General features: G+C 39.3%; 1 protein-coding gene across 1 annotated transcript in view; it reads left to right on the forward strand.

The window, feature by feature from the left end:
* The window catches only part of LOC106134327 (forkhead box protein K1), a 51,111-nt gene extending 35,153 nt beyond the window's left edge, over positions 1 to 15,958 (forward strand). The window contains exons 2-11 of the mRNA XM_060946840.1: positions 5,365 to 5,522; positions 5,895 to 6,034; positions 6,522 to 6,760; positions 8,484 to 8,639; positions 10,877 to 10,988; positions 12,150 to 12,243; positions 13,028 to 13,117; positions 14,495 to 14,591; positions 15,347 to 15,452; positions 15,847 to 15,958. Coding sequence (XP_060802823.1) covers positions 5,365 to 5,522; positions 5,895 to 6,034; positions 6,522 to 6,760; positions 8,484 to 8,639; positions 10,877 to 10,988; positions 12,150 to 12,243; positions 13,028 to 13,117; positions 14,495 to 14,591; positions 15,347 to 15,452; positions 15,847 to 15,879 — 1,225 coding nt within the window. The 3' untranslated portion in view covers positions 15,880 to 15,958. The remainder of the gene's footprint in view (positions 1 to 5,364; positions 5,523 to 5,894; positions 6,035 to 6,521; positions 6,761 to 8,483; positions 8,640 to 10,876; positions 10,989 to 12,149; positions 12,244 to 13,027; positions 13,118 to 14,494; positions 14,592 to 15,346; positions 15,453 to 15,846) is intronic.
* Positions 15,959 to 27,492: the final 11,534 nt, after the last annotated feature.

Consider the following 27,492-nt stretch of genomic DNA (forward strand, 5'->3'; position numbering starts at 1 on the left):
CAATGCATACGTGCAATAATTATGACCATACCCGGACGGTTGCGGAGATTTTATCTCTTGAGCTGCCATGATCTCTGCGTACTTCTTTCGTGTCATCCAAATTCGTAACTCTCTTCATGCAAGCATAATAAATTAGGGTATGTACAATTTATTTAGTTTATATATACCTATGTGAAGTTTGAATGTTTTAAGTACCTTTTTTATTTCACTCTACATTGAAGTCTAATTTTAGACTCGTATTGACCGACTAGGAAATAACTTTGTGAACCTATAAAATGTATGTAACACGTAAGACTTCAGACCTTGAGTAAAAAAATTCAGACTGAGCGCTGGTACTAAAAGATTATTATGCATGATTTATTTTAAAAATCATCTAGATTCCTATTTGGTAAGTTACCTTATTTCCAGTTTCTATTTTCAATGTTTGTTTTTTTAAATATGTCAGAAGTAATTCTAGATCTATAACTTCAAAATCATTAAGTTATATTAAGTAGTTTATCCGCTGTTCTGTCTTCGTTCCAGTGATTTTATTACACAATTACCTATCACGCGGACTTTAGAATTTTTATAAAAAAATTTGTTAGTCGTTTTCTGTGACTCAAACCCACACGCATTCGGAGTTACGTAAAAGTTACACTTATTGAATCAACAAAACACATTGTTTAATACAGCTGCTGCGTCTTTACTTTTTATCTCGTCTCAGCTCGGAAATAAGCTCACTAAATCTAGAATACGGCACGAGCAATCTTCGTTTCTCTTCTCATTCCACCAACACAAACTGGTCGGTTTATTTATGTGTATAAAATGGCTGATTTATCATTAATGTCGTCTTATTGTCTTGTCTTGTCTTGTTGTGATGTATAGTTTGCTGTGGATGTTGTATGTCCTAGTTATATCTGCTGAAGACCCATCCGTACTACCTATATCTATGTAGATATTTTAAAACATAGTATAATTAATATATCAAAAATATATTTACTTATAAACCGCCGAGCTTGCATGAAGAGAGTTATGAATGTGGATGAAGCAAAGGAAGTATGCAGGGATCGTGGCAAGTGGAAAGAGGTAGTCTCTGCCTACTCCTCCGGGAGAGAGGCGTGATTTTATGTATGTATGTATGTATATTTACTTTCTTGAGAGCATGTATGATTTGACTTCAGGACCTTCTACTTTTTCTTAAATTTAAGAGCTAACTCTTTTCGGGGGAGTTAAAACTCCATCATCTCTTTCCTCCGCATTTTTATTTATATGTTGTGACATTAAAATGAAGTTTCCTTTATAAATATTAATGAGAATAATAAATAAAATTCATGTACGTTTTTTTTCTTCAATAATTAGGTACAATTTCCATATCAACGGCTTCCACATTAGAACCAACATGTCCTTGTGGAGACCACGCGTATCAGTCTTTATAAAAATATTCTTCTAAATCCAATGATTGTTTTTCATATTTGTTACATTTCTTTTTACATACATACATAAAATCACGCCGCTTTCCCGGAGGGGTAAGCAGAGACTATCTCTTTTCGCTTGCCATGATCTCTGCATACTTCCTTCGCTTCATCCACATTCATAACTCTTCATGCAAGCTCGGCGGTTTCGGGTACTCTTGACCTGACCCTTTACCAGGATGTCCTTAATTTAATCAAGATACGTTCGTCTAGGTCTTCCCACTCCGACCTTTCCCTCCACACTCTCCTTGTATATGCTTAGTCAACCTGCTTTCATTCATCCTCTCCACATGACCAAACCATCTTAACATACCCTTTTTACATGCAATAAAGAGTAAACAAACAAACTAAAAAACAAACAATATTGTGTTAACACTTACAACATAATAAAGTATCATATTTATTAGCAAAAGATTTAACGATATAATTGTGATAAATGTTGGCGATCAAAGGCTTCTGAATAGCACGCTGTTTTAAAACTATTAAGATTTAGTATGTTGCGTTTACGCAGCAGTTTGTCATTCGGGCACGACACGCGATGGAAATATACACAGCGTAGACGTAAAGGTAACAACATACGGGATTATAAATTGCCCGTGTATAAACACAGTCGTCTTTCTTTCAGTTTTCATCATTATCATTTTTGTCTCTCTCTCGTCAGTGTAGTGTTTTAATTAAGCCAAATGATTAATTTCGATCTTATTCATTCTATTTAGGTTCATTCTATATTTTATTTTGACTGAGGAATTATATTATTATTTATTACAATAACTACAAATGAGGCTTTGTAATTTTAATTTTAAGTTTTTTATTTTCATTCTGTTCTCATTAATTTAGTGCCGTGTGGTTCCCGGCACCAATAAAAGAAACGAATAGGACCACTCCATCTCGTTTCCATGGATGTCGTAAAAGGCGACTAAAGGATAGGCTTATTACCTTGGGATTCTTTTTTAGGCGATGGGTTAGCAACCAATCAATTCTGTCATTAAGCCAAACAGCTGAACGTGGCGTAGGATCAGTCTTTTCGAGACTGTTGGCTCTGTCTACCCCACAAGGGATATAGACGTGACCATTATGTATGTATGTATGTATGTATGCAGTAAGCTTGTTTGGCAACAACCCTTTATCTGAAAGTCTGCCAATTCCCGGACATTTGTATAAGTACGCGCTTTAAGCTTGGAAGCTTAACTCGCTGCCAAAGCTGTGTCGCCCTTAATGTATTCGAGCTTTGATTTAATTGATATTTTGTTATACACACACACAATCACGTCTTTATCCCTTGCTTGGTAGACAGAGCCAATAGTCTCAAAGACCGATAGACCACGTTCAGCTGCTCGGCTTAATGATAGAATTGAGATTTAAATAGTGACAGGTTGATAGCTTGTCGCCTAAAAAAGAGATCCCAAGTTTATAAGCCTTACCCTAAAGCCTATTTTGTTATACACACAAATAATTACGTCTTTATCCCTCACGGGGTAGACGGAGCAGTTTTTGCAAGACAAACAGTCTTGAAAAGGCCGAAATGCCACGTTCAGCTATATTACGGTATTTTGTTATCAATTTAATAAGCACGGTAATCAAATCGAAAATCTTTTAATGGAAGACAATCTTTGCAAGCTTTTAAAAGTTCGTAAGAATTAAGAGGTGTTATCATTACTCGGATCACTACTCTTTCTCTTAATTTGCCCTTCCAAGAGTGTTAGGGATAGGAACTTCGAAATTTCAAACCTTTGTCGCGCAACATTCTAATAGACATGTTTTTAAAGTATAAATTAAAAGTAACACTAACTAAGTTTAAAAAAATAACAAATTTTAACCCTCACAGAACACGAGATGAAATGCTTAACTCTATGGCCCACTTAAGAAATTGTTGAGTAACTTAACTCTTGTGAAGTTGACAACAGCAGACAAAGTCTCCGTAAACTTCAGCGCCGCTCATTGTTTGCGAGGGTCCTATCGAGAAAATTAATATTGCTTATTATCTCGTGTATTTTCTTTTTGTATGTATGTCTGTTCGATGTTATTTTGATAGTGTTTTTTTCGGTTTAAATTTAGACATTTAAAGCTTCACAAACATATGAACATATATACATATAATCACGTCTATATCCTTTGCGGGCTAGACAGAGCCAACAGTCTTGAAAAGGCCGATAGACCACAATCAGCTGCCTGGCTCAATAATAGAATTAAGATTCAAATAGTGACAGGTTGCTAGCCCATCGCCTCAAAGAATCCCGAAAATGTAGACATTTAGAGCTTCGTAATCTAATATTAAGCTTAACAGCTGAACGTGTCCTGTCAGTCTTTCGAGACTGCTGGTTTGTCTACCCCGCAAGGGAAGTAGAAAGGCTTATAGGACTCAAAAGGAAAGTTTGTGAAGAAGTCATAGATTAAATACCTAAATAAATAAAAAAATATTGTATTTTAGTTGGGATGCGGCTTCACACGAGGGATTGAAAAAAAAAAAGATGAAAACTTCATTTTCAAAATGTTGCATTTGACTATGTATCATTTAACATTTACTCGTTTTGGCAATTGGTCAATTTGACTCATAAACTTATCTTGACAATTTGATGTTGACGTTTGGGGACTCTGACTAACTGAATGAAAAGTTCGTCGTTTTATAAAATTATGTTTGCCGTCAGTCCGTCCGATACAAACTCTTCATTTATTTTACGGTATGTCGTTCAATCGATGGACTGTGGTCATCGAACTCGGAATATTTGTCGTTCGTGGGGTGACCGTGGAAATATGACCGACCTGGAAAAACCACTATAATTTTTTTAACAGTTACTATTCTAGCATGTTGCTAAGAGCAATGTTTATGGCTTTCCGTGTTCTAAGATTAAATAATCACTGAGTACGATAGGAGAAGGTCTATACCTTTATCCAATCGGAGACACTGTGCCAAAGTTCAGGTCGCAAAAAAGAGACTACATACATACTCGCCACGTCTATATCCCCTGCGGTGTACACAAATCCAACAGACTTAAAAAGGAAAAAGACTGATAGGCCACGTTCAGATGTTTGGCTTAATGATAGAATTGAGGTTGCTAGCCCATCGCCGATAGAGAAAAAAAGAATCCCTTGTTTGTAAACTTGGGATTCTCCGTTTAGGCCTAGCCTATTCCTTAGTCTTACCTAGTTTACAAGATCATGAAGAGAGATTAATCTGGATAAAGCGAAGGAGTATGCAGGGATCATGGAAAGTGGAAAGATGCACTCTCTGCCTAATCCTCCGAGAAAAAGTAGGATAGTTTTATGAATGTGTTATAAGGAATGGAAAAAGTATCATAATTCTAATTAAAGAGTGTCATTCGTGATATGTTCTCCATTCTGATATACTCGTGAATCGGTTTTCCAGGTTCGATATATTTCCGTGTTTTGTGTCAGATTGGGTGCATGTTTCAAAAATAGTTTCGTAATTGGTTTCGAATGATAAAATTTTATGAAATTCCGTTCCATGGCAGAGTGGGATTCGATTTTGGTGTTATCAGGAGCTGTAAAACCTATTGCTGTTAAACAGACAAATGACAAAACAATTTTTAATTGACGAATGGATATTTTCATAGCGTTTACCGCTTGGTTAAAATTACATTTTGATGTCGGTTACACGTTGGGCGCCATGTTTGTGGACCGTAATTATTATAATTGTCTAATTATAATGTACACAAGAATGGTCTACAATCACTTATTTTAGTCGTGAACCTTTAGATATATAGATAGATAAAACTCTTTATTGCACCATAAGAGTAAAACATACAAAACAGCATAAAACAGACAGAGATAGATGGTCAAAAGGCGGATTTATCGCTATTAGAATCTCTTCTAGTCAACCTTTGGGTGGAAGGAAACCAAACCTTTCCTTTCAAACCACTCCGTGAGACTAATTAGTTATTTTTACGTTTTCCAGATGCACCCTTCGTTTCCCCTCGACGAACATCCGCCTGGAGTTCCAATCCTTGGTGGAGGAGAGCGGCGTCGGCGGAGCGACAGGACCTCCGCTGCCGCCGCTCAGAATCACCATACCCATGGAGAATGACGGGAGAAGTCCTGCACCTTCCCCTACTGGTAAGTTGTCCTATGGAACACAGTCGCTTTTCAAGCCATGGTCAAAGCTGGATAAGGTTCTCATAAGTTCCAATCGTCCGTTTTTTTTACACGATTGCGATTGTGACAGACATCGATATTTTCACAGACTTTATAGTTCAATAAAATCAATTTCACATACAATATTCCCTATTCTAACTGACACCAATAAAAAGCTCTTTCAGGGGTTCCGCTGTCAAAAGCTATAACCGTATAATCTCGCGCATACTAAATTGCCACTTCCACGTTTTCAACCTGTTCCGCTTACATTTTAAACGTGTCTATCGAACCCGCATGTAAATGTTACCGCGAAATGACGGGTGCATAGTTAATGGCGCAATTACTTGATTCCAGGAACAATAAGTGCAGCAAACAGTTGCCCGACCTCGCCACGTGGCGCCGGCTCGTCGGGGAGACGCCACGCGGACCTGGGTCTCGTGGCTCAGTACGCGGCGTTGGCCGACCAACAGAGACCCTCGTCAAATGGGACAGCTGTAAGTTATGCGAGGTCTAGGTTAGATGGTCTCTTCCAGAGTTCATTCAGATAGTTTGTGAGGACCAGTTTGAAGCAATTAACGCAAATAGTTGCCCGATGTCGACATATGGCCACAGCTTATCGGGGAGACGCCACGCGGATTTGTGGCTCGTGACGCAGTACCCAGTGACAGCCCTGGCTGATCATCAGAGACCCTCGTCTAATGGGACAGCTGTAAATAACAGGGGTCAAGCTTAGATGGTTTCTTTTTAGATTCGATAATTTTTATTTTTGTAAGATACTTCAGATACTCTCAATGTATATGCAGTTATCTAACTGGGAAGACATCACACTGTTTCTTCATTACGACACTATGTCGAATGGATTAATAAAGAAAAGCGTAAAACCAAATCTTTTTGCCATCAACGAAATTTGACTGCGCATGGCTCAAATTGAATTCCTATACAAAACTACGTAATAACTTAACCTCACGCTGACCATTCCAGGTGTCGTCAACGACTACGGAGTCAGGTTACGGCAGCAGCCGCAACTCTGGCGAGGCCCGTGACGATGCGAAACCTCCGTACAGCTACGCGCAGCTCATCGTGCAAGCTGTGGCTTCGGCCCCGGACAAGCAGCTGACCCTTAGCGGCATCTACAGCTATATCACCAAGCATTACCCGTACTACCGCACCGCGGATAAAGGCTGGCAGAATTCCATTCGCCACAACTTGTCTCTCAATAGGTGAGATGTTTCTTAAAGATATTTTAGTTGATTCTGGAGCAACTATGTCAATAAGTGTCATTGGAGACATAAGTCAATTCTGGATTTGGTATCTTTTGGTACGAGCTGAAGGTTTTGCTTCGGACTAGCAGCTGACTTTCAGCGGCATCTACAGCTATATCACCAAGCATTACCCGTACTACCGCACCGCGGATAAAGGCTGGCAGAATTCAATTCGCCACAACTTGTCTCTCAATAGGTGAGAAATGTTTCTTAAAGATATTTTAGTTGATTCTGGAGCAACTATGTCGATGAGAATTTGTTGAAGACATACGTCGTTCCACATCGTTTATTCGTTTCCAGCTTCGGCTTAATTTTAGCAGCTCACTCTTAGCAGCATCTACAGTTATTTATCCGTACCGCGGATAAAGGCTTGTGTGACGTTTTTATAAAACGTCGCAGGTAAGGGAGACAATTCAAAGACTCACAGAACAGCGACAATATTCTTTGCACTCCTTTCACAATTTTTAAGAGATGAAACGAGAGAGAGTGCGTTTAGATAGAGACGCGTGATCCAGCAAGCAGCCGTCCGAGGGGAGCGAGCTACTTGGTGAGCGCAGAAGTAGACCAAAGGAGAAGGTCAGGGCGCTTATAAGGGGGCCCTGGGCGGTGATGAGGAGCAGGGGAGACCACGGCGGCGTGACGTCACAGCTGGCTGAACTCTATTTCTCCAACTTGTCTCTTAAAAGGTGAGATATGATTCCTAAATACATACATATAGTCACGTGTATATCCCCTGCGGGATGGACAGAGTCAACACTCTTGAAAAGACTGAAAGAATGACTGGCTTATGTTGGAATTGAGATTGAAATAGTGACATGTAGCTACCCTACAAGAGGAATCCCAAGTTTATTAGCCTATACCTTAATCACCTTATACGACACCTACAGAAAAGATGTAGTGTATTCTAGTGCCAGAAACCACACGGCACTAATGTTTAAAAACATTAATTCTTTCCAATGCCAGTTTAGCAGAATCACAGGAACATTACCAACTGCCTCGTCATCCCACCAAAAGCTTTCATATGTTTGATTTCAGACTGCAGACAGACCTTCAGACCGAAGTCTACTGTCCACGAGCATTCAAAATTAGATATATATATATATATATATATAGCATACATACATACATACATATAGTCACGTCAATATCCCTTGTGGGGTAGACAGAGCCAACAGCCTTGAAAAGACTGATAGGCCACGCTCAGCTATTTGCACAGGTTGCTAGCCCATCGCCTAAAAATAATCCCAAGTTTATAAGCCTATCACCTAGTCGCCTTTTACGACATCCATAGGAAAGAGATGGAGTGGTCCTATTCTTTTTTGTACTGGTGCCGGGAGCTACTCGACAAAAGAAAAAAAATGTCGTAAAAGGCGACTAAGGGATAGGCTTACAAACTAGGGATTATTATTTTAGGCCATGGGCTAGCAACCTGTCACTATTTGAATCTCAATTCTTTCATTGAGCCAAATAGGTATCTCTTGGTCTGACATCATGCCTATCCAAGAGATACCTATATATATATATATATATATATATATATATATATGGATAGGCATGATGTCAGATGGGCGACGCGACGGAATGCTTAATCCAATATCGCACAACACAATGACACGAGAACAAGTTACCCACAAGAATTGTCACACTACCCGACCTCTGCTAACGCAGTCGATTGTTGCAGATACTTCATCAAAGTCCCACGCAGCCAGGAGGAGCCCGGCAAGGGCAGCTTCTGGCGCATCGACCCGCAGTCCGAGGGGAAGCTCATCGAGCAGGCATTCCGCCAGCGGAGGCCGCGCGGAGTTCAGTTCCGGGCGCCGTTCGGGCTGTCATCCAGGTATTGTTTGGCTGTAGATATATATATATGGTCACGTGTATGTACCTAGCGGGGTAGACGGAATTAAAAAAAACATACATACACATACTAATATGGTCACGTCTATATCCCTTGCGGGGTAGACAGCGCCAACAGTCTTGAAAATACTGAATGGCCACGTTCAGCTGTTTGGCTTAGTGATAGAATTGAGATTCAAATAGTGACAGGTTGCTAGCCCATCGCCTAAAAGAGGAATCCCAAGTTTATAAGCCTATCCCTATTTTTATTCATTATTATAGGATACATATCGCTTAATAATTGTCAAAACGTTTGGTTTCACAACATTGGTTGACGTCAAATAAATTACTTAAAACTAAGTTTGCTGCCGCTTCCAAGGCGTCAGAGAGCCAACGGTATGTTTGAGAGGTAACAAACATATAAACTTAATTTCGCATTTGTACGCGTTATCTACTGAACTAACATACATACATACATAATAGTGACGTCTATTTCTCTTGCTGGGTAGACAGAGCTTCAGACTTCAAGACTGATAGGTCACATTCAGCCTTTTTGGCTTTATGATAGAATTGAGATTCGAAAAGTGAAAAGAAGAATCACAAATTTATAAGCCTATCCCTTAGTCGCCTTTTAAGATATGCGTGGGAAGGAGAGTGGTCCTTTCCTTTTTTTATTGGAGCCGCGGACCACACGGCATTATTGAAAATAATTAAGAAGAATTTTCCATATAAATAATAAAGAATCTGGAAAAAGATAAAGTGTTATTTTTGTTCTGGTAAAAACTAAAGTTAGGTCTGTATACCCAAGTACAGTGTAGCAGTAATCGAAGTCAGTCTTGAGTAGCTTCGTTTAAAAACCTGACTCACCCAATTACCTTTTATAGCGCGTTAAAAATAGGAACAGCGATAGTTTCTCGCGCGATAAGAACTGCGTCGCGCGTGTCACACTACGGGTGGCTCGATCTTGGTCAGAGGCGCACCCAGGGCTCCCCTCTAAAAGTCGTTTGAATGTATCAGGGACTAAGTGGAAGAAGCGAGTGACACATGGAAGAGTGGATGTATTTGTAGATAATAATACAACGAGACATCAACATACATACATATATAAAATCACGCCTCTTTCCCGGAGGGGTAGGCAGTGACTACCTCTTTCCACTTGCCACGATCTCTGCACACTACCTTTGCTTCATCCACATTCGTAACTCTCTTCATGCAAGCTCGGCGGTTTCGGGCACTCTTGACCTGACCCTTTACCAGGACGTCTTTAATTTGATCAAGATACGTAGGTCGTCTAGTTCTCCACGAGACATCAACATGGCTATATTTAGTGTTATTTTGTGACGTGGTGCGCATACGACGAGTTTATTTTCGTAGTGATGCGACTTACGAATGTTTTGTCGATGACCGATTGATTAGCGTTTCAAAAGTGTACGTGGAAATTATCTTAATTTACAAAAGCTTCTACGCTTGTCTGTCTGTTTACTATTAAAAAAATGTTGTGTGTGCCTGAAACAATATAGTAAATAAATAAAATAAATAATATATACGGGACAAATTACACTGCACGTGGCCTTTCAGTCATTTCAAGATGATTGGCTCTGTCTACCCCACAAGGGATATATATACGTGACCATTTGTATGTATGCATAGCGTACTCCTAAGCGCTTTAATTCTGTGAAATATTTTTGAAACAATAACATACGTACATACATACAATTATGCCTCTTTCCCGTAGGGGTAGGCAGAGACTACCTCTTTCCACTTGCCACGATCTCTGCACACTTCCTTCGCTTCATCCACATTCATAACTCTCTTCATGCAAGCTCGGCGGTTTCGGGCACTCTTGACCTGACCCTTTGCCAGGACGTCCTTAATTTGATCAAGATACGTTCGTCTAGGTCTTCCCACTCCGACCTTTACCTCCACACTCCACCTTGTAGGTATGTCTGCTTAGTCAACTTGCTTTCATTCATGTAACTACATCTTCTTTCACATCACAACATACCCTTATCACGCTGTTCCTTATCCGGTCACTCAATTTCACACCCATCATGCTCCTTAACGCTCTCATTTCCACTGCATTTATTCTGCTTTCGTGCTTCTTTTGCCACACCCAACTTTCACTCCCATACATTAATGTCGGGACCAACACGCCTCCATACACAGCCTTTTTGGATAGTTTCTGTCTGCTCATAAAGTCATGCAAAACTTTTACGTATTTATGTATTTTTCCCCCCCCAGGAGCGCCCCCACGTCGCCGTCGCAGGTGGGCGTGTCGGGGCTGGTGACGCCCGAGGAGCTGTCGCGGGAGCCCACGCCCGACCTGCTGCCCGCCGACGACCACGACCACCAGGTACGTACGTCACGTGCCGTGCGGTTACCGGCACCGATATAGAAATAGAATAGGATCACTTCCGTGGCCTATCGGTCTTTACAAGACTGTAGGCTCTGTCTACCCCGCAAGGGATGTAGACGTGATTATATGTATGTATGCATGTATCACTGCCGTCTCTTTTCTGTAGATGTTAAAAGGCGAATAAGTGATAGGCTTTTGAAGGCCTCTGGTGCAGCGTACATCACGTGCCGTGTGGTTACCGGCACCGATATAAAAAAAGGATAGGATCACTTCCGTCTCTTTTCCGTGGATGTTAAAAGGCGACTAAGTGATAGGCTTGTAAACTTGGGATTCTTTATTTAGACGATGGTATAGCAACCTGTCACTATTTGAATCTCAACATACATACATACATATGGTCACGTCTATATCCCTTGCGGGGTAGACAGAGCCAACAGTCTTGAAAAGACTGAATGACCACTTTCAGCTATTTGGCTTAACGATAGAATTGAGATTCAACTAGTGACAGGATGCTAGCCCATCGTCTCAAAGAAGAATCCCAAGTTTGTAAGCATATCCCTTAATCGCCTTTTACGCCATCCATGGGAAAGAGATGGAGTGGTCCTATTCTTTTTTGTATTGGTGTCGGGAGCCACGCGGCACAATTGAATCTCAATTCTATAATTAAGCTGAACATAGACTATCAGTCTTTTTGTTGGCTCACACGACACACACGGGAGTGTTCACAATGAGTTCAACCTTGCCTCAATGTTGTGTAGCGGGAGCGATGATTCGGCTCGACCGCCACCAAAGGGAAGATCTTCCGCCAGCTGGTGTGACGCCTGGGGAACCGCGCGACAGACGATGTTGTGTCGGAGGTTGTATATATAGCTCCAATCCGTGAAATCATTGAAATCGCGATTTAGTTACTTCGCTGCTATTGGTTGAGCGCGTCAATTTCTTCGCGATGATTGACAGTTGTTGTGTGGTTTGATGTTGCGGCGAGTGGCGTAGAGATGTCGCCACAGTTGTATGCGATCTTCTAAATGTCAGGTTGGCTGGAAGAGATCCCACTTAGGGATAAGCCCGCCTCTGTACTGTACTACTGTTTTGTATTTGTAATGTACTCATTTAGTGGACAATATAGTATTTAGCTACTTATTCGTTGTAATGTCTCAGGGCGGGCAGGCGCGGCTGAGCAGCGGCGGCCAGTCGGCACAGTACCTGTTCCCGCAGCGCAGCGGGGTGTCGCAGAGCGCTCCCGGATCACCTGGTAAATATATATATATATATATCTTTATATCTATACTAATACTAGTAAACTAGATATATCTATACTAATATTAGATAAACGTGCCGTGTGGCTCCCGGGCACCAATACAAAAAAAGAATAGGACCACTCGCATCTCTTTCTCATGGATGTCGTAAAAGCCGACTAAGGTATATATAGGCTTATAAACTTGGGATTCTTCTTTTAGGCGATGGGCTAGCAACCTGTCACTAGTTGAATCTCAATTCTATCGTTAAGCCAAATAGCTGAACGTGGCCATTTAGTCTTCAAGACTGTTGGCTCTGTCTACCCCGCATGGGGTATAGACGTGACGATATGTATGTATGTATATTATAAACCTGAAGACCCACTGCGATAATATGCATTTCACGAGCACTGTGTCCTATACAAAATTAAAAATTGAATTGATAGGCTCTGTGGCGCAGCGGTAATACGCTTGTCTGTGACACCGGAGGTCCCGGGTTCGAATCCCGGTCAGGGCATGATGAGAAACGAACTTTCTCTGATTAGTCTGGGTCTTGGATGTTTATCTATCTATTATATGTGTATTTATTCTAATATATGTATTAATTATAACATATAGAGTATATATATAATATATTAGGATTATGACAGCTGAACGTGGCCTGTCAGTCGTCCAAGACTGCTGACTCTGTCTACCCCGCAAGGGATATAGACGTGATTATTTGATTGCTAAAATATTAATAAACGAATAAATAATCATAAGAAAATATAAAATATGAATTGTGTGACGTTTTGTTTCCAGGTCACGGTCTGTCGTACAGTTCTGGCGGGCTGGTGGTGGCGGGGCATCAGATCACGGTCGTCACAAACGGCGCTGGCGGAGAACGGGAAGGTAACCAGCTCTCGTACTCCTTGTTCCCTCCTGGCTTTAGTCCCGGTTGCATCCTCACCACTCTGGAGAGGAGCCCGGGGTGTGCCGCCTTTGACCATGGATTGGGTGAGTTAGGGTTTTACACGTAGCGACTCTCAACTCCTTGTTCCTGTCTTCAGTCCCGGTTGCATCCTCACCACTCTGGAGAGGAGACCAGGGTATGCCCGTGACCATGGATTGGGTGAGTCAGTTTTTTACACGTAGCGACTCTCATCAGACCTCTGAAACCTTTGTAGGGGAACCTGACGCGTATTGGATCGATCATGGTTACACATCCAGTTGTTGTAAAAAAAAAAACGGGAAAAATTATTTAACTTTGAGGGCTTCAATGATGCCCAAAATAACTATTCCACGCGGACGAAGTTGCGGGCACAGCTAGTTACTTATATAAAAGAATAATGAAATGTCTACAGAAATTGGTGTCTAGGTAACATGGGTGCACTGGAATTCCATTCTTGAGACTCTATATATATATTTAGTACATGTATGTTTATTTATTTGATATTTGCTATTATAAATTAATATGTTTTATGTTTATCAGTAAGTTTATGTAACTTTATAATCTTATTAATTATGTATATTAATTATGCCTTTCTTTACATTTCCTCTGTCTGCTGGAAGAAATTTCTTTAGAAATAAGTAGTGCCCTTGTGCTAAGATTCTCTTTATTTTTTTATTTAAAACTTTATTGCACAAAAAAAGGCGGACATGCCGGATCATGCCGTTTGGCATTCTCTACCAGTCAACCAGCTGACCAAACAGAAAAAGTTTAAGTTGGTGGTGCGATATAGTGCACATGCATACTGAATCTTTAGTATAAGTTCTAGTTGTATTTTTCCCTTGATGTACGTAAATAAAAGATAAATAAGACAGGTTTTTTATTTCAAATTCAAAATTTTTCTTATTTATCATGGGACATTTCAAACATCACATAATAATTGTCATATTTTTATGGTTTCGGAACATTGGTTGAAATAGAATAAATTGCTTAAAACTATATTTATTGCACCTCGCTAAGGATCGTCAGTGCAGAAGAAGCGGTAACAAACAGACATACATACATCTATCATTCATCTCTTTTTAATGTAGACAGTGTTCATTCGTCAACGATTCAGATTTAAGATATCTATATTTTTAAACTGACGTCCAGTGAAAATGTTGCAGTGTAGTTTGTTCCGCCGCTTCTTCTACACGTGCGCTTCGCAAGCGATAGTAATTCCAATTAGATTTAAGTGATGTGACGTCAATAAGTGATACCTACCGTATCTAATTATGAAAATAAATGTATTCTATTCTATTCTATTCAATTCTACATTATGACATTGTTCAATGTTACAGAGAAGTACGTGGTGGGCACCAGTTCTGTGGGTAACCTGGTCTCAATTCAAGAGGAGGAACCTTCCAACGTGGTCATACAACATTCGCCGTATTACAGGTTTGTTATTTATATATATATATATATATATAAATATATATTTTTACATACCCATCACCTGAAAAAGATTATGACATCTGTGAAGAAAGAGATGGAGTGAGTGGTCCTGTTATTTTTTACTAGAGGCCGCCCGCGACTTCGTCCGCATGGAAACCCTATCAATCCCGCGGGAACTCTGGGATAAAAAGTAGCCTATGTGTTATTCTGGGTCTTCAGCTACCTACATACCAAATTTCATGGTAATCGGTTCAGTAGTTTTTGCGTGAAAGAGTAACAAACATCCATACAAACTTTCGCCTTTATAATAGTAGTAGGATATTGGTGCAGGGGACCACACGGCACGTTTTCTTTTTCAGAATCAATTTAGATAATAACACTTTAGAATAGAACCACTCTATATATTTAACATGGATGTCGTTAAAAGTGACTAAGGGATAGGCTTCTAAACTTGGAATTCTTCTTGCGTTCCACATCTTTCACAGGGATGTTGTTAAAGGCGACTAAGGGATAAGTTTATGAACTTGGGATTAAATAACGTGATCAAAGTTCACGTTTTATTTTCTTATGAATTATAAAAGTACCTACCTACCTGAGGCCTTATTCGTTTCATTGTAGTTACATGGGTATCACATATTATAATAGCGAGTGTTTCACAAACTTTCGCATTTATAATATTAGTAGGATTATTTCAGTAGGTACTTACATATAAAATAAAAAAATTAATGATTTTAAAATGTGTCTGTATGTTTGTCTAGCGGTTCGTACGGCGGCAACAACGGCGCGGGCGCGGGCGCCGGCTCGGACGACTGCGGGGAGATGCTCGACTCGCAGCCGCCGCACAAGCGACTCCGGAAACATCAGGTTTGTATTGCGGGGTTTTTTTTTTTTTTTTGTAGCAGTAACACTAACACCGAGTAACACCACTCCTTGATTGGAATAAGTTAAACGTAGCAGGTAAGGGAGTTAACAGATTATTAAAAAAAAATATAGAATAAAATCAATCTTTAACAACAATCTCAAACAACTGATCGTGGCCATTTAGTCTTATCAAGACTGTTGGCTCTGTCTACCCCGCAAGGGATATAGACGTGACCATACGTATGTATGTATGTTTAAACATTCAAGACCCGGGACAATCAGAGAAAGTTCTTTTCTCATCATGCCCTGGCCGGGATTCGAACCCGGGACCTCCGGTGTCACAGACAAGCGCACTACCGCTGCGCCACATACAATAACAATACATCGTGACCTTCAGATATCGGAGCTGGAGGAGCGGCGCGCATATTGACGGCCCGCGCCTTCGCTCGCGTGAGGCGGCGCGCGCGCAGGGAGGGGGGGAGGGGGGGAGGAGGAGGGAGGGGGGGGGGCGTGTGACCAGTGACGTGTGAGGTGAACCTTCTGACTTGCGGGCAAAGTTCAACGGGTTGTGACAGCCGGTGTTAGCGGAATGACGAGAGAGGAAGCAATAATTCGGTAGGAGTACGCACTCGAGCGGCAGTCCCTAATAGAGTCCCGAGGATTTCGGTGTTAATAAATTAATATTAATTAATGAGATAAAAAAAAGAGAATAAGAAGTAGAATGTAATTTTTTTTTTAATTTTTAAGTTCCCACACTCGCCGAGGATGCGCGGGTTAGACTAATGAGCTTGGCCGGTGATTTCAACTTGTTTTGTGCTCAGTGTTGCCAGTTTCATTCGCGTTTTGTACTACTTTTGTCGTAGTTTTAAAAAGGTTTCGTTATTTGAGTGCAATGCAAAGTAGACAATTTTGACGAGAACGCTTTTAATGTGAACATATTCGAATGCTTTTTAATTGTTTATTTTTTTTTTTAAGTTATGTATTTTTCAAGAGTGTAAAACACGCGTGAAATTGGCGCGTTCATTTCGATGCTACCAAGTGCAATCGTACACGTGTAATTTATTTAGTTTAAGTAATTTTCTAGTGACTGGCCACTACTTTGGCGGGCTATATATAGGTAGTGTTAAAAAAAATTTACCAAGCCTGCTCATTGAATGTAGACACACCTTTGTTTTCAATTAATTTAAATACTTAGTTATTTTTTAACTATCATTCAACTGTTATTGATGTGATGAAATTATTTTGCTTTGAAAATATGTTTGTGTGTATAAAGTGATGTCGGTATTTTAATAGTTTTTTTTTTTTCGTTTTTTGATTATATAATGCGCGTGCGTCTACAGTGGCCAAGCACTGACATCTGAACTTATCTCTTAATGTACGAGCCACAAACTAATTGAAAATTAACATTAACGTCGTTTCAAACAAAACAAGTCTTTGAACGTATTTATTATAAATTTTGTGGGGCTGAAATTAAATTTCAGTTCTACATTACACTTTTAGTGTTATTGGTATAATGATGGGTCAATACTTTAATTTTTGTAAGTAAAGAAAAAAAAAAGAAATATATATATAGAAATATATATTTACTTGGCTATTTCGTTCTAAGAATAATTAAGCGGTTTAGGGTCGGTGCTGCATATAAATGTTTAATGCATAATAGTTGGTGATTACAAAAAAATTGTATTAATAATATACAATTGTTGATATGTATATTGTCTTTTCAAAATTATGCCCGCCAACCCTAACCCTGACGTGTATGGAAACGCTATACCTATATTTTGTTTTACAAAACGCTACACAATATACATTTATGATATGTAATGATGTAAAAGAACTTTCAGGATATATATATATAGTATCAGAATATATAAGTACAATTAATGTAATGTAAGGTCTTATGATATATTATCTTTTGACCGTACGCACGACCTGCCGAGTATAGCAGGGCTTACATATTCAGTATCCTAAGTTTCTGTAGACGATAGAATTGGAGAATAAAGGAATACTAAAAATGTGCGTCTTTTTCTGTTAAAACCTTTGGTAAAGATCTTGATACATACATACAAACATACATATCGGTCACGTCTATATCCCTTGCGGGGTAGACAGAGCCACCAGTCCTGAAAAGACTGAAAGGCGACGCTCAGCTGTTTGGCTTAGTGATAGAATTGAGCTCAAATAGTGACAGTTTGCTAGCCCATCGCCTAAAAGAAGAATGCCAATTTTATAAGCCTATCCCTTAGTCGCCTTTTACGACATCCCTGTCAAAAAGATGGAGTGGTCCTATTCTTTTTCTAATGGTGCTGGGAACCACACGGCAGAAATAAAGATTGATTTTATTCTATATTTCTTTTTAATTATCTGTTAACTCCCTAACCTGCTACGTTTTACTTATTGTAATCACGGACTGGTCACAGAATAAATACATCGTGACTCACGGCAATGATACACTGACAATCTAGCGTCTTTTGCCGTGTGGTTTAAATAATTCTTAGTTACTTCGCACAAACATGAATTAGCGACCTTTTAGATTTCTGTAGCTATAACCATAGATAGATATGGTGAAACATCTTGAGGAAACCTGCACCTTCAGGCAACTGGATAGGTTGAAGGTTCAAATCCGGCTCGAAGGACCAAATAAAATTATGAATGGCCCGTGTAAATAGGGACTATCCTGCGGGGAGCGTTACCAAATAATATCACAATGTTCCCCTGCAAAGGTTGCGGAGGTCAGACGGGAGTCGCTTCGTGTTAAAACCTGACTCACCCAATCCAGGATCCATGGTCAAAGGCATACCCCAGGCTCCTCTCCAGAGTGGTGAGGATGCAACCGGGACTAAAGCCAGGAGGAAGAAGAACCATAACATACATACATAAAATCACGCCTCTTTCCCGGAGTGGTAGGCAGAGACTACCTATTTCCACTTGCTACGATCTCTGCATACTTCCTTCGCTTCATCCACATGCATAACTCTCTTCGTGCAAGGACCATAGATACGAAAACTAATAAAGTCGTGGTGCTATCGATTTTGAGGGTTTAAGTACTTGTAGTTTGTTTAATATTCTAACGTCTGCGTGGGTTGATCGGCGTGGGTGTCGCTAAATAAATCTTGCTTCGAAAGCAATATTTAATAAAAGCCAGGTAATTAATAAATAAAGATTCTGATTCTTATGACGGCCTTTGTGGCGCAGTGGTAGTGCGCTTGTCTGTGACACCGGAGGTCCTGGGTTCGAATCCCGGCCAGGGCATGATGAGAAACGAACTTTCTCTAATTGGCCTGGGTCTTGGATGTTTATCTATATAAGTATTTATTATAAAATATAGTATCGTTGAGTTAGTATCTCGTAACGCAAGTTTTGAACTTACTTCGAGGCTAACTCAATCAGTGTAATTTGTCCCGTATATATTTATTTATATTCACTCAATTTCTACATAATTTTTGTATAAATTTTGTCTATTTATATTTCGTACATCTATACTATACTAATATTATATAACTGAAGAGTTTGTTTGTTTGAACGCGCTAACACGCGCTCAAGAAGTAGGTACTGGTTCGAATTGAAAAATTATTTTTGCGTTGAATAGACCATTTATCGAGGAAGGTTTAGACTATATAACATCACGCTGCAACTTTTAGGAGCAAAGAAATGGAAAATGTGAAAAAAAAACGGGGAAAATTATTCAATGATGCCCAAAATAACTATTCCACGCGGACGAAGTCGCGGGCTCTGCTAGTTCAATATAAAGTGTTTAATCCTACTGGATTAGGCAGAGACACTAGAACCCTGACAGATTCAACTATTTGGCTAAAGTTATTTACTTTGATGGTATGCACAACAGGTAACAGTCGATTGTTGAAGAAAATGCTGCAGTGCAGTTTGTTACCGCTTCTTCTGCACTGAAGCTTTGGAAGCGGCAGTGAACTTAGTTTTAAGTAATTTATTTGTCGTCAACCAATGTTGTGAAAACAAAAGATATGACAATTATTAAGTGATGTTGAAGTGTCTCATAGTAATGAATAAAACTTTTGAATTTGTACTTTTTATTTATTTATTTTTTAGATATTTATTGACTCATAAAGAATACAATAATTCACTTATAATGAGTCTAAAACTAATTTATAAATAATTCGTAAAAATATTGATGCAAATAAACAGTGTAGTTTTCGAAAAAGTTAAATAATTTACCAAATTTTGGTGTAGATATAATTTTTAAGTCTTCCTTTAGTACCTTATAAAAAAATACAGCTTTCCACCACTTATGGTCTCCGAGTAAAACTGCGCACATACACACAGACAGACTGACGAAACTATGTATAAGGGTTTCACTTTCACTACGGAACCATGAAAACTAGTAGGTAAATTTATTCAGCGAGGCGCGTACAATACGCCAACGAAGTTGTCAACTTGTCTTCGAAATTCCTTTCATGTCAAACTCACTTCGTCAATAGAAAGAATAGTGATGCGCTGAGAATCTTTCCATTACGTGGAATCCCACGGGAATATATCTGAACGTTGTCAATTGAAATGTATTCTTATTTGCCAGTAAATAAATAAATATATACGGGACTAATTACACAAGTTGAGTTTAGCCTCGAAGTAAGTTCGAGACTTGTGTTACGAGATACTAACTCAACGATACTTTATTTTATAATAAATACTTATATAGATAAACATCCAAGACCCAGGCCAATCAGACAAAGTTCTTTTCTCATCACGCCCTGGCCGGGATTCGAACCCGGGACTCCCGGTGTCACAGACAAGCGCACTACCGCTGCGCCACAAAGGCCGACAAGAAAATGAAATGATAAGTCGGCTTCTTCTTGTAGGAAATGGGCTTGCAACCTGTCACTATTTGTACTACTACTACCTTGTCTACCCCGCAAGGGATATAGACTTGATTATACGATGCCAATAATAGATATTATTGTAAATAGTAATTTAAGTTCTCATGTAAGTGACAACTTGTCTTTATGAGAATAAATGTCTTTAAACCATAAACCACAATCCCATAACATAACCTAATTGTTTTATTATTTATTTACGAAAAATACACCATCCCATAATCCCTCCCATCCCTTTTGTGTATCGTATGCCCGTCGTGATGCTGAGTCAGCATCTTTCTTACTTTATTTATGCGCTTCGGTGTTGTCTTTCAGTATGTTTGTGGCAAATTCTAAAATGTTAGCTAATCTCGGAAAGATATGGATGGATTTTGTTCTTACATACATACGTATGGTCACGTCTATATATCCCTTGCGGGGTAGACAGAGAAAACAGTCTTGAAAAGACTGATAGGCCACGTTTAGCTTTTTGGCTTGATGATAGAATTGAGATTCAAATAGTGACAGGTTGCTAGCCCATCGCCTGAAAAAGAATCCCAATTTTGTAAGCCTATCCCTTAGTCGCTTTTTACGACATCCATGGGAAAGAGATGGAGTGGTTTTTTTCTTTCTTTCTAATGGTGCTGGAAACCACACGGCACTAGTATGGTGTTTAGATTATTAAGCCGGGATGTAAAATAAAATACTGTATGTTGATAAAAATAAAGAAAACTATAATAAAAACTAAAAACATAAAAATAATCTTAACTTATTGCGTCTTAGGAAATCGTTGTTGTGAAAATTGACAATTGACGTTCACCATATTCAATCATCATCTACACTAATATTATAAAGCTGAAGAGTTTGTTTGAACGCGCTAATCTCAGGAACTACTGGTTCAAATTGAAAAATTATTTTTGCGTTGAATAGACCATTTATCGAGGAAGGCTATATAACATCACGATGCAACTATTAAGAGCGAAGAAATAATGTAAAATGTAAAAAAAAACGGGGAAAATTATTCATCCTTGAGGGCTTCAATGATGCCCAAAATAACTATTCCACGCGGACGAGGTCGCGGGCACAGCTATTGTAGACATAAATCGTGAAATAACAATTTTAACTACACAGGTATGTAAATTTTAAGTTAACAATAATGAGGCAGAGTCGTGGTACCTAACATTAGGTATAGTATAACGCTATTTCAATTACTGAGGTCCTTCTGCAAAACATAAACATCTATTGTATGTTCTCTGGCTGCGTAAATGATTTCCACACCTATAATCTAGGCAATAGGTGTGAAATTCCCTTGACATTGGTCTGTTGTGAGTAATTAAAATATTTACCCTGATTTGCAGCCTAACGCTTCATTTTGCGAACGAGTAAGTACTTACGTACATTAGGTGCAGAATGTATGAAACGTTGTCTTTTCTGTTCAAGATTTTGTAGTCTGTTATTGTTACTCATTGTTTTTAACAGCCTTTCGAATAAACACGGTGGTTTAAACCGATTTTAATGCGGTATTCAGGAAAGTGTTTTTGTTACACTCAGTTCTTAAATCATTGCGATTCAGGAATTACATATATACATACATAAAATCACGCCTTCTTCCCGGAGGGGTAGACAGAGACTACATCTTTCCACTTGCCATGATATCTGCACACTACCTTCGCTTCTTCCACATTCATAACTCTCTTTATGCAAGCTCGGCGGTTTCGGGTATTATTAGAATGATGCTTTTAGGTTACTATAAAGGGGATTTCATAAAAATAAACAAGGATATAAGAACCACTCCCTTAACCCAATTATGTACTTCCCGAGATAAGACAAAAGTTGAAATTACATTTTGAAACTCTTCCAAAACACGCCATAAAGTAGCTAGTTTATAAGGGCACTGGAAAATTTTGTTCACAACGAGAAATTAACTGTGTTTTTATTTGTTTACATTTTTGCATTCAACTCTCTCTCTCTTTGCTATATTCGAGCATTCTTACATACATAAGACCCCTGTACAAAAGCTCAACATATTTAAAAATAATGTATTTAAGTTCCTGTCCAGTTGAGCACCTAGATGAACGTCAGGCAATTTATCTAGTTTATGTATGTTTATTTATTAATAAATTTATACATATATATTTAGTGGATAGATTACCACTTTTAACTGAATTATCTAGTTCCTTTATTGTTTGCCGGTTGACTGGAAGAGATCCCTACTTAATGGGATAAGTCCGCCATTGCAAGTGATGTATTGTATTGGATACTCTTGATCTGACTGTTTGACATTCTTGGTTCTATTTTAAGTCATTAAACTCTACGGCAATAGAACAGCCTTAAGCAGAGCAGACTACATAACTTCGAAAATAGTCATTGGTTCTTAAGCGCATCACGCATTCTAACCGGGCACCTTACCAATTCGCCTACCGACGCTCTTTATAAGTATGGATTACAAAGTATGTCGGGATAAATCTATTCACTTATTGAAGCTCAACATCACTCAAAAAGGTCTGGACTGGTAAGGACCTTGTATAAGGGTTCTGGAAACTTCTATTTCAAAGGACATTATTAGAACACATTTTCAATGGGAGGGTCGGAAATGATCCATCATGGAACTAGTTCATCCATTCATTTATATAATCACGTCTATATCCCTTGCGGCGTAGACAGAGCTTACATGCATGAAAAGACTGAAAGGCCTGAAACTGTTTGGTTTAATGTTAGAATTGAGATTGAAATAGTGACAGGTAGCTAGCGCATCGCCTGAAAGAGGAATCCCAAATACACAAGCCTATTCCTTAATCGCCTTAAATGACATCCATTGGAAACAGAGATGGAGTGGTCCTATTCTTTTTTCTATTGATGCCGGGAACCACACGGCACCAACGGTAAAGAGACATTTATAATCAAAACAATAAATAATGATTTTTTGACACACAGCGTTCCAATTTACACACGTTTCCAAGATTTGATATTGTTTATATATAAACCTACACAAAAGTAAAACATTGTTTGTGAAGTAAAATTGTGAGTTATAACGAAATGGTATTATTACCTACCCTTGCAAATTTTTCCATTGATATATGGGAGGACTACATTGCGAACAAATACATTGGCATAAAAACAAGCTGTAGGGGTATTTTGTGGGACCTTTTTCATTTCATTCGTCTACTGAAATTCCATTCCATCAAAAAGCCATACAGCTGAACGTGACCTTTCAGTCTTTCCAAGACTGTTGGTTCTGTCTACTCCGCAAGGAATATAGGCGCAGCGGTAGTACGCTTGTTTGTGACACCGAAGGTCCCGGGTTCGAATCCCGGCCAGGGCATGATGTTAAATCGACTTTCTCTGATTGGCCTGGGTCTTGGATGTTTATCTATATAAGTATTTATTATAAAATATAGTATCGCTGAGTTAGTATCTCGTAACACTATACTCGAACTTACTTCGAGGACAACTCAATCTGTGTTTAAAAAAAATCCCAAAAACATAAAAACAGTTGGCATAAGCTTCTGTAATAAAATGAAGCCGGCCGGATATCCGGGCGATTGATCGGAAGCTTCATTGCGATATTTACATCAAAAGGAGTCCCAATATTCAACATATTGGTTCAATTGGCTTTATATCCTTACCCTACTTTGGATCTACGCTTTTTGTGTACCCCGACGAAAAAAAGGTTCTCAGTTTTACAAGCTAGTTTGTGGCGAATGTGTTCAATTATACAGGGTGTCTGGTAAATCGCGTTACATATTGAACCGGGGCTCTCGGCATCTGATTCTCGTGCTAAATATTAAAAAAAAGTTAGGGGTTTAAAATTTTACGTATTTATCCAATAAAAACAAGAATGTGCGCGCGAATACAAGAGTTTCGAGCGAGAGTCATCTCATTGGATGCGCGTAGCTAGCGCATATTCTGAGACTAGTGCATTATTTTGATTCTCCTCTTGGATGTCATGGGTCTATACACCCCGGATTTTTGAGAGGCTTGCGTGGGGATGTAAATTCAACACGTAGGTAGATCGTTTGGAGAAATTGATGTAATGTTGTTTTCCTGCCAAAACCTGATTATTTTTTAAATTACTCAGAATCTCGTTCCCATGGGTGTCGTAAATGGCGACTAAGGGATAGGCTTATAAACTCGGGATTCTTCTTTTAGGCGATGGGTCAGCAACATGTCACTATTTGAATTTCAATTGTATAATTAAGTCAAACAGCTGAACGTGGAATATCAGTCTTTTTAAGAATATTGTCTCTGTCAACCTTGCACAGGATATAGAAGTGATAATATGTATGTATGTGTTATTTAGTGTGATTTTTTTTGATTTTATAAAGTTAAGCATTTTCATGATTTACTACCTATCCTTAAAATATGTAACGCGATTTATATGACATCTGGTAGAATATTGGTCAAAGGTTGACGTTGCGTCCCTAACAAGAGAGAGGGCGGATTCTGGACAAAGACCAATAAATGAAGAAAATACCGAATAAACTTGAGATTCGTCGTAGGCAATGGGCTAACAACCTGTCACTAAATGTCAATTCCATCATTAATTTACACAGCTGAACGTTGCCTTTCTGTCTTTTTAAAACTGTTCGCTCTGACTACCCCGCAATGAATATAGACGTGATATGTGTGTGTTCATATTTCAGGTTACCCATAAAACGAAAGACGTGTTCTTTTTTTTGCTCATAACACATAATTTTACCATTTCTGTGTTAGGTACGGTCGCGTTCATAATTGCAGTCATAGTTCGCAAAACTTTATAGCTTGCACCGCTGCTATCACTCACACATTCACACAAATAACACAATAAACAACAAGCGGTGAAACGTTGGGTAACGCGCCATCAAGAAGAGGGTAGTGTAAAAAGTCGACCGCGCAGCGGCCGTCGTCCGCTAATCAACACAGCGACACGCCACACACCATGGTGGAACGGTACGAAAATAATGGCTTCATACCGACCAGAATATTTGCGGAACAATTCGACACATCAGTGGTTACTGTTCGTCGAGTTTGCATCGTGAGGGACTACACCACAGAGAGCCAGCAAGAAAGCCGTATTTATCCGAAATAAATAAGCAAAGACGTTTAGAATTTGCTCGGCAGTATTTGGATTTTGACTGGAAAAAAGCGATATTTACGGACGAAAAGTTCGTTTATGTCATCACAACACGGTAGGCTTCATTTATTGCGAAGAAATGCAACTCGGTATGAAGAAAAAAATATTGTGCCAAATATGGAGTCTGGACGCATATCTGTAAATATGTGGGGCTGGATGAGTGCTGCTGGACCTGGGGAACAGGTGTGGATAGCAGGACGCGCTACAGCTGCTCATTATGTGCAAGTGCTGCAAGAAACCATGCAACCAACTGTGCGGTGTATTTATCCGATTGATGATATGCCAACAATATCATTTGTGCAAGACAACTGCCCTGTGCATCGAGTTCATATAGTGCGTGAAAGGTTCTGCCAATTTATATTAAAAGTACTAATTACTTGGATAGTATTTTAAGGACAGCTTCAATATCTTTTCTTTATGAAAACGAATAATTAAGCTGTAACCTTAATAACAGGAGATAAGTGGATAATACAATTAGTGTAATATACTAAATATGTATAGCTTTATATAATCATCAATATGTAATTAAACTATAGGTAAACTGTTTCAATAAAATTTACTAATTTTAATTATTGAATGTTTTAATTTGCTCCCTCTTCTTTAATATTTCTTGCTGATTTCCGTGTTTGAAGACACGAGTATTGTAATTCTTAGATATCAGTTAGTAAGTTAGTCAGTCAGTTACTTAGTTCAAATGGCACCTTGAAACATTAAAAATTGTCAGTAAAAAAATTAAAAAAAACATCCTTGAATAACTTCGGAATCCAAGTAACGCTAGTAACTAGGAACAAGCGAGTGTGAGCAAGCAAGATTATCTAATATATCTTAGATCTCACTTGCTCACACGAAGTAATAAAATTGCTACCCAATAACTTTCAAAGGAACCACTACCTATGTTAGGGTCGTGTGCAGACAAACTTTCAACCTTATTGAAATGACATAAGTCTTGCAGTCGCAGGCTTCCCTCTATAGGCAAATCTTATGCAAATAATGAGAGACGACGATATCTCGATCGACAATTATCGGGGCCAGTTCGGCCATCGTTGATTACCGTCTCTTTCTGTTTTGTTATGTTATATGTCATAGAATAATAAACTGTTTTCCTTAGTAATCATTCGTATTAAAGACCGTATTCATTTGAAGGAATATTTATTCTTTTTAAATATGCATGTGTGTGTGTATCTAGTGGAACCACAGTGCACGCTATTTTAACCCGTAAGAATTTTAAAACTATGACTGCAGATATGAACGCGATCTCGGCCTCTGTGGCGTAGCGGTAATACTTATACGCTTGTCTGTTACACCGGAGGTCCAGGGTTGGAATCCCGGTCAGGGCATGATGAGAAACGAACTTTCTCTGATTGGTCTGGGTCTTGGATGTTTATCTATCTAAGTATTTATTATAAAATATAGTATCGTTGAGTAAGTATCCCGTAACACAACTTTCGAACCTCCTTTAAGCTAACTCAATCAGTGTAATTTGTCCCGTATATATTTATTTAATTTATCTGCTTAAAATGATTTCCAATTTCAAACCAGCCGTGCCGTGATCAAATTAAAAGGCGTGGTTTTTTTTTTCACAATTAGATATTCAACCATTGGCTGGCGGCGATCCAGAGATGCGCCCACGCCGAACATATCAGCTCGGCCGTAAGGCCGGGACTCCACCAAAGCAGAGATGTGTGCGGTGTGCTGTGTGCTGTGCGAGAAGAGATGTTTTTCAGCTCGCGGGACTCCACCAAAGCGGAGATGTGTGCGGTGTGCTGTGTGCTGTGCGAGAAGAGATGTTTTTCAGCTCGGGTGCGAGGCGTTGAGTGCTCAGTACGCATTCTGACACGAAAGGCGGGCGAGAGGGGGGAGGGTGACATCGCTCACTGCACGCCGCTCACATCTCTCGTCTCCACTGCGCGTCGTCCGCGCACAGCTCACATCTCCGCTTCCATCGCGACATACAAATATTACACATCTCCGCACAGCGATCTCCACTGAAGCTGAGCGGAGAGGAGACGTGTCAATAACTCAATTCTATTGGTTGTTTAAAAAACATCTCCTCTCCGCTCGTCTCGTCTCCGCTTTGGTGGAGTCCCGGCCTAACACTGCCTATTTA

The sequence above is a fragment of the Amyelois transitella genome, chromosome 12, assembly GCF_032362555.1.
Source record: "Amyelois transitella isolate CPQ chromosome 12, ilAmyTran1.1, whole genome shotgun sequence".
Lineage (NCBI taxonomy): Eukaryota > Metazoa > Arthropoda > Insecta > Lepidoptera > Pyralidae > Amyelois > Amyelois transitella.